Source organism: Pelophylax lessonae, assembly GCF_965119305.1.
Source record: "Pelophylax lessonae genome assembly, chromosome: 8".
NCBI lineage: Eukaryota > Metazoa > Chordata > Amphibia > Anura > Ranidae > Pelophylax > Pelophylax lessonae.
Genome location: NC_138775.1, coordinates 86,771,929 through 86,786,310, shown reverse-complemented (window position 1 = coordinate 86,786,310; position 14,382 = coordinate 86,771,929). Strand labels below are relative to the sequence as shown.

The 14,382-nt window shown below is 41.7% G+C and overlaps 1 protein-coding gene across 2 annotated transcripts in view; it reads left to right on the top strand.

The window, feature by feature from the left end:
- The window catches only part of NISCH (nischarin), a 184,850-nt gene that overhangs the window by 69,058 nt on the left and 101,410 nt on the right, over window positions 1-14,382 (top strand). For both annotated transcript variants that reach the window (XM_082265847.1, XM_082265846.1), the window contains exons 11-12: window positions 379-507; window positions 5,746-5,859. In XM_082265847.1, coding sequence (XP_082121973.1) covers window positions 379-507; window positions 5,746-5,859 — 243 coding nt within the window. The remainder of the gene's footprint in view (window positions 1-378; window positions 508-5,745; window positions 5,860-14,382) is intronic.

Sequence of the window (14,382 nt, the reverse complement as noted above, 5' to 3'; positions counted from 1 at the left end):
ACCTAGTGTCCTACTCCTCTGGAGAGCAGCATAAACCCATCGGTCAAGAAGATTTGGAGCGGTGTCTGTCAATGAACATCAGAGAAAAGGATTTTACGGTAAGGCAAAGATACAGTTTTTTGGAGCATTTGTGTGGTTATTTGTCCAAAAAAAACTATCCATAAATCCTCCAATTGATTACCGAGCAATTGACTCTAAGAACCATCCCACCTTTATCCATTAACCAGATTTCTTACATGTGCCTTTGCTAAGATGTCCTGGAGAATATGCTATGTTCGCTTTGCATGTTCTAAGAGTTCCTTATGCTGTTATGTTTTCAGGCCTGGCAAATCTGTGTTATATCTGTGCTTTTTTTTTTTTTTTTTTTTTTTTACACAGGTTGATGAAATAAAAAATATTGGGAATCTTCCATGCTTGGAATCTGTGATTCTGACTGAAAACCCTGTGACAATTATCCCTGATTACAGAACAAAAGTTCTTGCACAATTTGGGGACAGAGCCGCAGAGGTAAAGTCATTCTGAAAATCTGATCTTTTGCCCTACATAACCATTTAGGGCGGCAGTAGGTAGACCGATACTTAAGAGATGTGTCAAAGCAGCGATAAAGATCAAACAAATAATGTGCAAATAATTTGAATATGAAACCGCAAATTAAGTACAAAAAGTGCAATATGACACCGCAAATATTTAAACATGCATGTTCCAATAAGAAACTGTGGATAAAGTGCCAAAGAGTGCAATATGGAACAGTATTCAATAAATTAGGGATATACATCCAACACTTAACTGTGCATAAAAGTAACAACAAATGTGCAGACAAACCTGATACATATATAAATGCCCTTATGTCATAATCTAAAGGAAATTGTGAAGTCCATAGTGAGAACAAAGGCCATTAGCATGTGTTCTTCCAACTCAGGTGTAAACAAATCCACCACAGGCTAGCAATAATCGTCGTGCCTCTTACCAGAAAAAATGGGCTAAAGGTTCTAATGGCCAAAATACATTAGATGTTAAAACATGCTGGGCGGTAAGCAAATAAAATATTTCAGAGAACTGTGGGCAGCCCTTTCCTTAATTTCCAAATTGCTGGTTTCACTTTAAAAGTGTATCTAAACCCATGAAAAAGTGTAGTATTTTGCAGCATACTAATCTTTAGATGCAATGGCTGCGTTAGTTTGAATCAGACTTTTGTTTCCCCTTCTTTTCAGCTGGTGGTTTCCTAGGGTGACAACTCACTCACTGCTCACTGTACTGTGTGTGCGTATATATGTGTGTGTGTGTGTGTGTATATAGAGAGAGAGATTGTCACCCTAGGACAGAAAATGTGTTAGAACTTCTCCCTCTCTCCTCATCATAACTTTGTGTGAGGACGATGGAGGTAAGGTAAGCTGGACTAGGCAGGGTTGATAATACTCCTTAACACCTTCACGCCGATGGAATGCAAATATGCGGCCTTAGCTTGAAGGGGTTGTATCGGGGTGATGCCTGCAGCTAGAGGCATCACCCTGGTACCGTTGTTCAGAGCCGACGGTGGGCTCTCTTGTAATGACAACCGATGTGGCTAAGCAGCTGCTCAGCTGTCATTACAAGGAGCGGGAGGGGATGGCCCCCCCCCCCCCCCCACCGGTTTTTGCGGCTCACATGGTTCTCCTGTCTTACCGGGAGGCCCGATTGACCAGCCGACACGTCCGTTGGCTGGCCGAAGACCTGAATAAAGCCGGATTTGGCTTAGATTGGGCCTCCAAAATAAAAAACCCCCGAAGCAATGCCATGACATCACTTCCGGGTACTGGAGCCTTAAAGGTGCCAGATTTAACAAAAAAAAATTACTGCATTCAAAACAGCCAAACTTGGCTTTTTAAATGCTTTTAAGTACAAAGGAGGGATTTGGGGTCTTTTAGACTCCAGATCCCTCCATAAAGAGTACTTGTCACTACCTATTACTGTCACAAGGATGTTTACATTTCCTGTGATCGCAATAAAAGTGATTATTTATTTTTTTTTTTTAAATGGGCAGTGTAAAAAAAAAAAAAATTAAAGCGCCCCGTCCCTCCGCATATGTAAACGGTGTTCAGACCACACATGTGAAATATCCCCACGATCGTTAAAGCGAGAGCAATAATTCTATCACAAGACCTCTTTAACTCTAAATAGGTAACCGTTAAAATGTTTTAAAGTGTCGCCTATGAAGATTTTTAGGTATCGAAGTTTGTCGCCATTCCACGAGTGTGCGCAGTTTTAAAGAATGACATGTTAGATATCTATTTACTTGGCGTAACATCATCTTTCATGTTATACAAAACAATTGGGCTAACTTTACTTTTTTTTTTTTTATTCATGAAAATGTGTTTCTTCCCAAAAATTTCATTTGAAAGGCTGTTGCGCAAATACCGTTTTGACATAAAATATTGCAACAATCGCCATTTTATTCTATAGGGCAGTGGTTCTTAACCTGGGTTCGATCGAACCCCAGGGGATCGGTGAGTCAGTCTCAGGGGTTCGGCGGGGGGGGCAACAGGGCAATTGCTCCCCCCGAGAAAATATTACTGATTGCGAGGCCAACCCCCCCCCCCCCCCTGGGAAATCAGAGCTGCGGTCGGGACGACTCAGCCATTACACATAGATACTTGACGCTCTGCCCCCTGTACCTCCCCCAGCAGGTTTCCAGCCTATCTCCTGCAGGCTGCTTGCTGCTTGAGTGGGCGGGATGGGGATGTACCTGACCAAGGAGATCGCGCCTGCCTGGAAGAGGGAAGTGTGAGCAGCTGAGCAGAGAGAGCCGAGTGAATGTTCCTGGAGGTAGGCTCAGCTAGCTGTACATGGTGGATTAGTTTGCAAGCACCTCTATGCTAAGTCTGCTGAGTTACTGCAGCTTACCATAGAGGTGCTGTTAGCTGACAAATGGAAATGCATGTCCTTTTCATTTAGCTCAATAAGCATTGTGAATGCCCCCTGGTGTGTGCCCTCCTGATACCCCATGGTATGCCCTCCCAACACCTCCCCCCCAGTGTGTGTCCTCCTGACACCCCATGGTATGCCCCCCCAACCCCCCCCCCCGTGTGTGCCCCCCTGACACCCCATGGTATGCCCTCCCAACACCTCCCCCCAGTGTGTTCCCTCTTGACACCCCATGGTATGTCCTCCCAACCCCCCCAGTGTGTGCCCTCCTGATACCCCATGGTATGCCCTCCCAACACCTCCCCCCAGTGTGTGCCCTCCTGACACCCCATGGTATGCCCTCCCAACCCCCACCCCAGTGTGTGCCCTCCTGACACCCCATGGTATGCCCTCCCAACCCCACCCCAGTGTGCCCTCCTGACACCCCATGGTATGCCCTCCCACCCCCCCCCCCAGTGTGTGCCCTCCTGATACCCCATGGTATGCCTTCCCAACTCCCCCCCCCCCCCAGTGTGTGCCCTCCCCCAGTGTGTGCCCTCCCAACCACTGATGTGTGCCCTCCTGACACCCAGTGTGTGGCCTCCTGACTCTCCACTGGTGTGTGCCCTCACTACCCTCCCCACAGTGTGTGTGCTCCTGACCCTCCCCCCAGTGTATGCCCTTCCAACCCCCTGGTGTGTGCCCTCGTAACCCCCCGGTGTGTGCCCCCCTGACCCCCCCCCCAGTGTGTGCCCTCCTGACCCTCCCCTGGTGTGTGCCCTCCAAGCCCCCTGGTGTGTGGCTTTACTGATCCCTGTACACTGTCCTATCCTCTGTCCTGTCAACTCCTGTCCTCTGCCCTATTCTCTGTACACCGTCCTACAGCCTACTGACCACTCTATCCTTACCTACAATCAACTGACCCGTATACACTGCCCTACATGCTACTGACCTCTGTACATTGCCCTACATCCTACTGACCTTTCTACACCGCCCTAAAAACTACTGACCCCTATACACTGCCCTACATGCTACTGACCTCGTTACACTGCCCTACAAACTACTGAGCACTGTACACTATCCTACAAACTACTGAGCACTGTACACTACCCTACAAACTACTGACCACTGCACACTGCCCTACAAACTACTCACTACTTCACACTGCCCTACAGCCTACTGACCTCTGTACGCTGCCCTACAGCCTACTGACCTCTGTACGCTGCCTTACAGCCTACTGACCTCTGTACTCTGCCCCATAGCCTACTGACCTCTGTACACTGCCCTAAAGCCTACTGACCTCTGTACGCTGCCCTACATACTACTGACCTCTGTACATTTTACTTTGTATGATACGTTTAATTCAGTTCTGTAAACAACACTTTTCTGGCAGTGCCCCTCCCGAGACTAGACTCATAAAATCATATTTTATTTTTCCAATTAAGAAGGGTTCGGTGAATGCGCATATGAAGCTGGTGGGGTTCAGTACCTACAACAAGGTTAAGAACCACTGCTATAGGGTCTCTGCTAAATATATATATATAATGTTTGGGGGGTTCTAAGTAATTGTCTAGCAAAAATACAGATTTTAACTTGTAAGCAACATATGTCAGAAAAAGGCTTGGGCTCCAAGGGGTTAAGATAACCCAGGGAGTGTGCACAGAACAGCACTGGATTTCTGGCAAGATCTGCAAATGTGTTTTGCACAGTTATAACAAAACCTTTTCAGTTGTAGACTTAAAAGAAGGGAAAAAAGAAAAGTTAATTGTTAGGTTTTTTTTTTATAAACATTAAATTCTCTGTCGACCCCCTCCTATTCAGTTTTAGCTGTTTAAGATATCAGATGCTAATACTTTTGTATTACATGGTAACTTATTATTTGGCATACCATGATTGGCTTTATGATTTAACTAGCCATCTGTTTCTGCTTTCAGCTAGAAACTGGAAAAAACTTCCATAGGTTGCCCAGTGTTGGGGATTGACCTATTTGGACCCTTGCTGATCAACTGTGCATTGCTGCAGTGTAATAAAATATGAGGCTGTTGAATCATATAGAGCTGCCTGCTTTTTTATTTTGAATGGCCAGAGTTACAGAATACAGGCTGAGCGCCTGGAACTTAGCTGATTTGTGTTCTGAACAGGGCAATCCCCACCATTTATTTATTTTTAGTATGATACAGGATTTATATAGCGCCTACAGTTTGCACAGCGCTTTACAGCATAAGAGTAGACATTACAGTTCCAATACCATTAAAATACAAAAGGGTTAAAAAGGCCCTGCTCATAAAAGCTTACAGCCTAATATGGTGGGGCAAGTGGTACAAAAGGTAATAACTGTGGGGGATGAGCTGATGGAAGAGAGAAAATTTCAGTTGTTATTTGGAGGCGTGATAGGCTTCCCTGAAGAGATAAGTTATCAGGGATCGCCTAAAGGTGGCCAGGGTAGGAGATAGCAGGACAGATTGAGGTAGAGTGCCAGAGGATGGGAGACGTCCTGGGGACAAGCATAGTAGGAGGAGACGAGAGCTAGATAGCAGGAGGTTTTGGATGATGGGGAGTGGAGAGGATGGTTTGGGTGATATTGGGAGACAAAATTGGTGATGTAGGTCATAGTTGTGAATGGCTTTTTATGTTGCTATTTTGAATTTCATTCACTGAGCATTTAACATAAAGACTTCCAGTAGAATGGTCTCTTGTGTTATTGTTGTAATTTAAAACCTCTTGTTGTAGTAATAGGTTTTGACTACATCATTTACAGACGTATAACCTATATTGTAAACATTTTAAAGATCTAATTGGTGTAAGACTGTAAAGTAAATTGTAAACACAAAAGATCTGGGATGCTATTCTTTCCTTTTTATTCAGGTTTGTTTGGACAATACTGCTACAACAGAAAAAGAACTGGACACAGTGGAAGTGCTGAAAGCAATCCAGAAAGCAAAGGAAGCAAAAAATAAACTGAATAATACTGATAAAAAGGTATAACAAAGGACGTTCGTTTTCTAAAACTATTGATTTTTTAAAATTCTAGAATTTTTTATGTTTCTGGTTATGGAAATGTATTTTTGTAACTGGACTAAACTGATTTGGTTACGAATCTCTTTCATTAGTGTCATAAAATTCTGCTGTTATATTTATTGCTTCTCTGCTACTTTTCAGATGTATTATTACTAGTAGATGTAACATTTACGTATTTTAGTATAGTAAAAACATGCACAATTGGAACAATTATTGTATTAGACCAGGCTATATATTAGTACATTTTAGCTTTAAAGATTCAGTTTACTTAATACTTCAGAGCTGAACACATGCTAAGAGTAGTGCAGCAAATTTCCCCAAATTACAGGCGACTCATAACTTTATCAAGATTCAGTAGAAAATCACTTTCCTTGGCTTATAAAGGAAATCTCTCATGATAGATTTATGGGATTTGTCATGGCACGGTGGCTTGACCACTCTATTAAGGTCTTATTTTGGTTTGTGATTTTGGGTCTGTAACCCAGAATGCTCATGCAGATAAGAGTTTGACTTTCCTAATTTGCATAATTGTTCCAGGTCAGAAGGTATTGAAGATAGTGAATTAGTATAACCGTCAACTAGCATTTGCTTGTTTAATTATTATTTTTTTACTAAAGTTTACGGAGTGGTGGGTGTAAACATTTGAAAGCATTGGAACCATTATCTCATGATAAACAGCATCTAGAATATACAATTTGTTCTGGTCAAAGGCAATCCTAAATTATTGTGTATACTCTAGAGAAGTGGTCCTCAACTCCGATCCTCGGGGCCCACTACCAGGCCAGATTTTAAGTATTACCTTGGGGAGATGCAGACTAGAATACTGCTATCACTTAGCAACAAATGAGATCACCTGTGAGGTAATTTAGTTATCTTGCAAACCTGGCCTGTTAGTGGGCCCCGAGGACCGGAGTTGAGGACCACTGCTCTAGAGCAGTGGTCCTCAACTCCGGTCCTCAGGGCCCACTAACCGGACAGATTTTAAGTATTACCTTGGGGAGATGCAGACTAGAGTACTGCAATCACTGAGCAGCAAATGATATCACCTGGGATGTATTTCAGTTATCTTGCAAATCTGGCCTGTTAGTGGGCCCTGTAGGCCAGGGTTGAGGACCACTGCTCTAGAGCAGTGTTTTTCAACTCCGGTCCTCAGGGCACACTAACAGGCCAGGTTTGCAAGAAAACTGAAATACATCACAGTTGATATCATTTACTGCTCAGTGATTGCAGTACTCTAGTCAGCATCTCCCCAAGGTAATACTTAAAATCTGGCCTGTTAGTGTGCCCCGAGGACCGGAGTTGAAAAACACTGTTCTAGAGTATATGTACTGTTTTACCCACTGGTGGGTATTGTATTGGCATCCTAGATCCAATGACTCCTATAATTTGTCCACCGCTGTGGGAGATTTCAGTGTTAACCCACTATTTTATTTTGCAAAAAAATCAGAAGCAACATCTCCTAAACCTGGCCTGTCAATCCAACCCACTTGGGTGGCCATTACAGAGGGTTCTCTCCCTCCTCTTTGGATTTTGATTAAGACCAATTCAAGCAAACCTGCACTAAGAAAAAGCCTGCCATGGTAGATACCTTTTTCTGAAAATGCTAGTTTCCTGATTCCCACTAAAGTTTGGAGAACAAAAAAAACAGAGTAGAGGATTTGCTAACCAGACCTCTTTAAAGTGTAATATTTTAAATGCCCAGAATGGTACCCAAAAGTAGATATTTGGCACTTGTATCTGTAAGGTTGCTTGAAACCTCTAGTACTCAGCAATCTGTATATGCGATTTGAGGAAAACATTTCAGTGTCTATGTAGACCTTTTGTCACTTTAAGTGAGTAAACCTCAAAGCTGGATCAGGAATTCAGAGACTGATGAAGAATTGTTCTAGTATTATGCAAAAGGGGGGAAAAACGTATGAGCAGCCCAAATTCATGACCCAAAAGGGTGAAATGGAATCCTTGAGGCAATACTTCAATAAAAATACTGTCTTGTTTAGTATAGTATTTAAACTGCCTCATTCAGCACCACAAATTACCTCAATGATTCTATGTCACTCTTATCTAGGGAGTTAATAAATATATATATATACAGTGGGTACGGAAAGTATTCAGACCCCCTTAAATTTTTCACTCTTTGTTATATTGCAGCCATTTGCTAAAATCATTTAAGTTCATTCTTCTTCCTCATGAATGTACACATAGCACCCCATACTGACAGAAAAACACAGAATTGTTGGCATTGTTGCAGATTTATTAAAAAAGAAAAACTGAAATATCACATGGTCCTAAGTATTCAGACCCTTTGCTGTGACACTCATATATTTAACTCAGGTGCTTTCCATTTCTTCTGATCATCCTTGAGATGGTTCTACACCTTCATTTGAGTCCAGCTGTGTTTGATTATACTGATTGGACTTGATTAGGAAAGCCACACACCTGTCTATATAAGACCTTCCAGATCACAATGCATGTCAGAGCAAATGAGAATCATGAGGTCAAAGGAACTGCCTGAAGAGCTCAGAGACAGAATTGTGGCAAGGCACAGATCTGGCCAAGGTTACAAAAAGATTTCTGCTGCACTTAAGGTTCCTAAGAGCACAGTGGCCTCCATAATCCTCAAATGGAAGACGTTTGGGACGACCAGAACCCTTCCTAGAGCTGGCTGTCCGGCCAAACTGAGCTATCGGGGGAGAAGAGCCTTGGTGAGAGAGGTAAAAAAGAACCCAAAGATCACTGTGGCTGAGCTCCAGAGATGCAGTCAGGAGATGGGAGAAAGTTGTAGAAAGTCAACCATCACTGCAGCCCTCCACCAGTCGGGGCTTTATGGCAGAGTGGCCCGATGGAAGCCTCTCCTCAGTGTAAGACACATGAAAGCCCGCATGGAGTTTGCTAAAAAAACACCTGAAGGACTCCAAGATGGTGAGAAAGATTCTCTGGTCTGATGAGACCAAAATATAACTTTTTGGCCTTAATTCTAAGCGGTATGTGTGGAGAAAACCAGGCACTGCTCATCACCTGTCCAATACAGTCCCAACAGTGAAGCATGGTGGTGGCAGCATCATGCTGTGGGGGTGTTTTTCAGCTGCAGGGACAGGATGACTGGTTGCAATTGAGGGAAAGATGAATGCGGCCAAGTACAGGGATATCCTGGACAAAAACCTTCTCCAGAGTGCTCTGGACCTCAGACTGGGCCGAAGGTTTACCTTCCAACAAGACAATGACCCTAAGCACACAGCTAAAATAACGAAGGAGTGGCTTCACAACAACTCCGTGACTGTTCTTGAATGGCCCAGCCAGAGCCCTGACTTAAACCCAATTGAGCATCTCTGGAGAGACCTAAAAATGGCTGTCCACCAACGTTTACCATCCAACCTGACAGAACTGGAGAGGATCTGCAAGGAGGAATGGCAGAGGATCCCCAAATCCAGGTGTGAAAGACTTGTTGCATCTTTCCCAAAAAGACTCCTGGCTGTATTAGATCAAAAGGGGGCTTCTACTAAATACTGAGCAAAGGGTCTGAATACTTAGGACCATGTGATATTTCAGTTTTTCTTTTTTAATAAATCTGCAACAATGTCAACAATTCTGTGTTTTTCTGTCAGTATGGGTTGCTATGTGTACATTCATGAGGAATAAGAATGAACTTAAATGATTTTTGCAAATGGCTGCAATATAACAAAGAGTGAAAAATTTAAGGGGGTCTGAATACTTTCCGTACCCACTGTGTGTATATGTGTGTGTGTGTGTTTATGTGTATATATATATATATATATATATATATATATATATATATATATATATATATATATATATATATATACACATATATGTGTGTGTGTATATATGTGTGTATATATATATATATACACAGTTGTGCTCATAAGTTTACATACCTGGCAGAATTTATGATTTCTTGGCCATTTTTCAGAAAATATGCATGATTACACAAAAAATTTCTTTCACTCATGGTTAGTGTTTGGCTGAAGCCATTTATTATCAGTCAACTGTGTTTTACTCTTTTTAAATCATAATGACAACAGAAACTACCCAAATGACCCTAAACAAAAGTTTACATCCCCTGGTGATTTTGGCCTGATAACATGCAGACTAGTTGACACAAAGGGGCTCCACTGACGTTTCTGGATTCTAAATCATGGGGAAAGCAAAAGAATTGTCAAAGGGAAAAGGTAGTTGGAACTGTATAAAACAGGAAAGGGATATAAGAAGATATCCAAGGAATTGAGAATACCAAGCAACAGCAACTCTAATGAAGAAGTGGAAAATGAGGGGTTCTGTTGAAACCAAACCACGGTCAGGTAGACCAACTAAAATTGCAGCCACAACTGCCAGGAAAATTGTTCGGGATGCAAAGAAAAATCCACAAATAACTTCAGATGAAATACAGGACTCTCTGAAAACATGTTGTGTGCCTGTTTCAAGATGCACAATAAGGAGGCACTTGAAGAAAGATGGGCTGCATGGTCCAATCACCTGAAGAAAGCCATTACTACGTAAATGCCACAAAGTGTCCCGCTAACAATACGCCAAAAAGCACAGAGACAAGCCTCAAACCTTCTGGCACAAAGTAATTTGGAGTGATGAGACCAAAATTGAGTTTTTTGGCCACAACCATAAATGCTACACTTGGAGAGGAGTCAACGAGGCCTATGTTGAAAGGTACACCATTCCTACTGTGAAATACGGAGGTGGATCGCTGTTTTGGGGATGTGAGAGCTACAAAGGCATAGGAAATTTGGTCAGAATTGATGGCAAGATGAATGCAGTATGTTATCAAAAAAATACTGGAGGAAAATTTGCATTCATCAGCCATGACAATGATCCTAAACACAAGGCCAAGTCCACCTGTCATTGGCTATAGCAGAATAAAGTGAAGATTCTGGAGTGGCCATCTCAGTCTCCTGACCTCAATATCGTTGAGCCACTCTGGGGAGATCTCAAAGGTGCAGTTCATGCAAGACAGCCCAAGAATTTACAGGAACTGGAGGCTTTTTGCCAGGAAGAATTGGCAGCTTTACCATCTGAGAAGATAAAGAGCCTCATCCATAAATACCACAAAAGACTTCAAGCTGTCATTAATCTTAAAGGTGGTAATACACAGTATTATTAACTGGGGAATGTAAACATTTTCAGAGTCATTTGGGTAGTTTCTGTTGTCATGATTTAAAAAGAGTAAACACAGCTGATTGATAATAAATGGCTTCAGCCAAACACTACCATCTAACCATAAGTGAAAGAAAAGTTTTTGTGTTATAATTCATATTCTCAGAAAAATGCCCAAGCAATCATAAATTCTGCCAGGGTATGTAAACTTATGAGCACAAAATATGTGTGTGTTATTATTGCTGTATTAGTATTTTTAGCATAAACCTGCCCCACTGAGCGATAAGTTAGCCATACATGAATTGAAGTTTGGCCTGATCAGCAGCAACCAACTAAATTTTGATCCATGTATTGGTAGGGAGGTTGTACAGAAATCAATCTACTGATGGACATCTGCACAACCGCTCTGTCAGATTTTCCTCGCTCGAGCAGCACCGATCAGTGTATTCTGATAGAGGGGAAGTCCTCCTGCTGTCAGAATACAGTAGCTTAGCAGGGAGGAATCCCCACATCGAGTGTGTGTTGAGGGAATCAAGTCAGTTTTTCGTTCGTTCAATCTGCTGGTTGAATAAAAAACCGATCCATCCATGAGCTGCTAAACTCTTTTCAGATCTTAACCAGCTTACAGTGTCTGGAAACATTAAACAATGGGCTATATTTAGCTATACAGCAAATTAGGGATGCACCGAATATTCGGCGGCCGAACATTATTCGGCCGGAAATAGAAAAAATAGCACTTTCGGTGTTCGGCCGAATAAGTCAAAAGGCCGAACAATAGGGCTGAACGATAGTCGATGTGATATCGACTATCGTTCTGTGGCCGTAGGCGATATTCATATCGCCGAGGTCACGATATTTACAGGGGGAAGGGACTCGGAGGAGGACAGGAGGACTCACAGACTTCCGTGTTAGGCAGGGGAAGCCGGGACACTTCAGCGGTGAGCATACATACATTACAAACTCGTGCACTGCAGCCCGCCCCACACATTCAGTGAGTCTTACTCTCCTCCCTAGTTTTTTCAATGGCACATTCAGGAAGCCAATCACGCCGTGATTAGCTGCACAGCGAACCAATCACGCGTGCCTGCACACCTGATTGGTTCCGCTGTGCCGCTACTCACGGCGTGATTGGCTTCCTGAATGTGCCATTGAAAAAACTAGGGAGGAGAGTAAGACTCACTGAATGTGTGGGGCGGGCTGCAGTGCACGAGTGAGTAATGTATGTATGCGGCTGTGCTCCTTTCCAGGCTCCTACTAGTCCACCTCCAGCCTTTTACTACCACCACTATGAGAGACTGTCTGTCACGGTATAATCTGATCGAGTCCACACTGACACTGACTGAATGTCACTGAGTAATTGATGTTACCACATTAACCCTGACCTGCCCAGTGCCCTGTATCTGCAATTAAAATTTACAAGGCTGCCTGCATGCTTCCTGATTTCCATTCCCAGCATCCTTCCCAATCCCTACAGTGTCACTAACATTAACCCTATGGTACAAGGCTGCAGTGTGCACTGAATCCCATTCCCTACAGTAACATTTAGGGAGAGAGACATGAGAGGACAAGAGAGAGAGAGAGAGACATGAGAGGACAAGAGAGAGAGAGAGAGAAATGAGAGGACAAGAGAGAGAGAGAGAGAGACATGAGAGGACAAGAGAGAGAGAGAGAGACATGAGAGGACAAAAAATTGGCAAAATAAATGGAAAAAATGCGAAACACCGCGTTCGGTATTCGGCCTTCGGCCAAACATTTCATTATTATTCGGCTTCGGCCAAGAATTTCATTTCGGTGCATCCCTACAGCAAATAGCAATAGAGTGTAAACTATATTCAGTTCTGTAAGACAGTAATTTCTGAAAGCTCTTTTAAATGCCATTTATATATTCTATACTGAATTATAGCTATATATAATATTAGAAGACAAATTAATTTTAGATTTAATGGTCCATTAAATCTTTTTTTATATATTCCCTATATGGAATGGAGAGTCAGGCCTATTTATACAAATTACTGTAACCAGGTAGTATATTTTGGTTTGTACAAATATTTTATATAGTATTTTATACAATTGTAAATTATCTGCCATACTGCCAGGAATTTTTGTATTGTAATAAGCGAACTAAGGTGAATAAACTGAACCTATTTCTACAGGCAGAAGTTGCTTCGGTCTTCTTTTTTTTTTTTTTTTGAAGACTTGATTTTGTTTCTTTCTAAATGGGCCGCACGGTAATACTTTTTTTAGGTTTGGAAAACAAACTACAAGCCTTTCTGTGCCAGGCCTCTTTGTATAACCAGAAAAGCTATATATTTGAATTTACTATATGTGAACATTTCTCCACTTGTAATGGCAGAATAGGCCTGAATTAGAAATTAAGTTGAAAGCTTACGGTTCGTTCTTCTATATAAGCCAAGTTGTCACGTGTGATGATGTAGTAGGGGATTAGGTACCAGTACATAGGGCATAATGTATCACAATTTCAGTGCTAAGACTTTATTTTTTTACCTCTTTTCATCACATTCCAATTTTTGGAGTAGGTTTGTAGTGGCGGTAAAGAAGACTCACTACCGATTAGTTCTGATCCATCATGGAGTAGAGAAGTTCTAAGGTTTTTTTTATTACCCTTCCACTGCAGGGAAAGCAGATAAAGAGTCAGTTCACCAAGCTGCATGATTTATTTATTTATTTATCTTTTTCCATAAATTGTATTGAGAAATTGAACATGGAAAAACAGAGTTCACAGTAACTATAAGCAACTTGTACATCTAGACTAGAACAATCTTATTTTGTAACAAGTTGAACATTGCCTTTAAGTTAGAGTTGGGTTATAATAACCCATGCTTTAACTAAGCATGATTTATTTTAACTATATTTTTTTTATTTTAGTTCATAAATATGTTCTCAACAAAATGACCAATTTACCTTAATAAATTTTGTCTAAGTGTGGAAAATATTTAACCACTAAAAGTCTGTTTTTTCTGCAATTAAAAAAAATTTTTTATTTCCACTTGCATTTTCTGCTTTTTTCAACGCCTCAGAGAAGCCCACACTTATCACCAGTCAGGATCTTGGGGCATTTTAAGGCTAGAACCTTTTGCGATCATTTTTGTGAACTTTTACATATAAAATACCATAAAAAGTCTATATAAATAACAAGTGTGCAGTACGTCCCATCTTATCTGTACAAAAAATCTTTGGTATAATAATTTACAGTTTTAAATATATTTAAACCATGCAAAGTAATAATAATACCATATGCAGTATACTATACCTAGATAATTGAGCAATTGCCTATTGAAGCAACCCTGACACTTGTATCTGCACTTCTAAGTGACCTTGACAGTACCCTGGTATTCTATACTT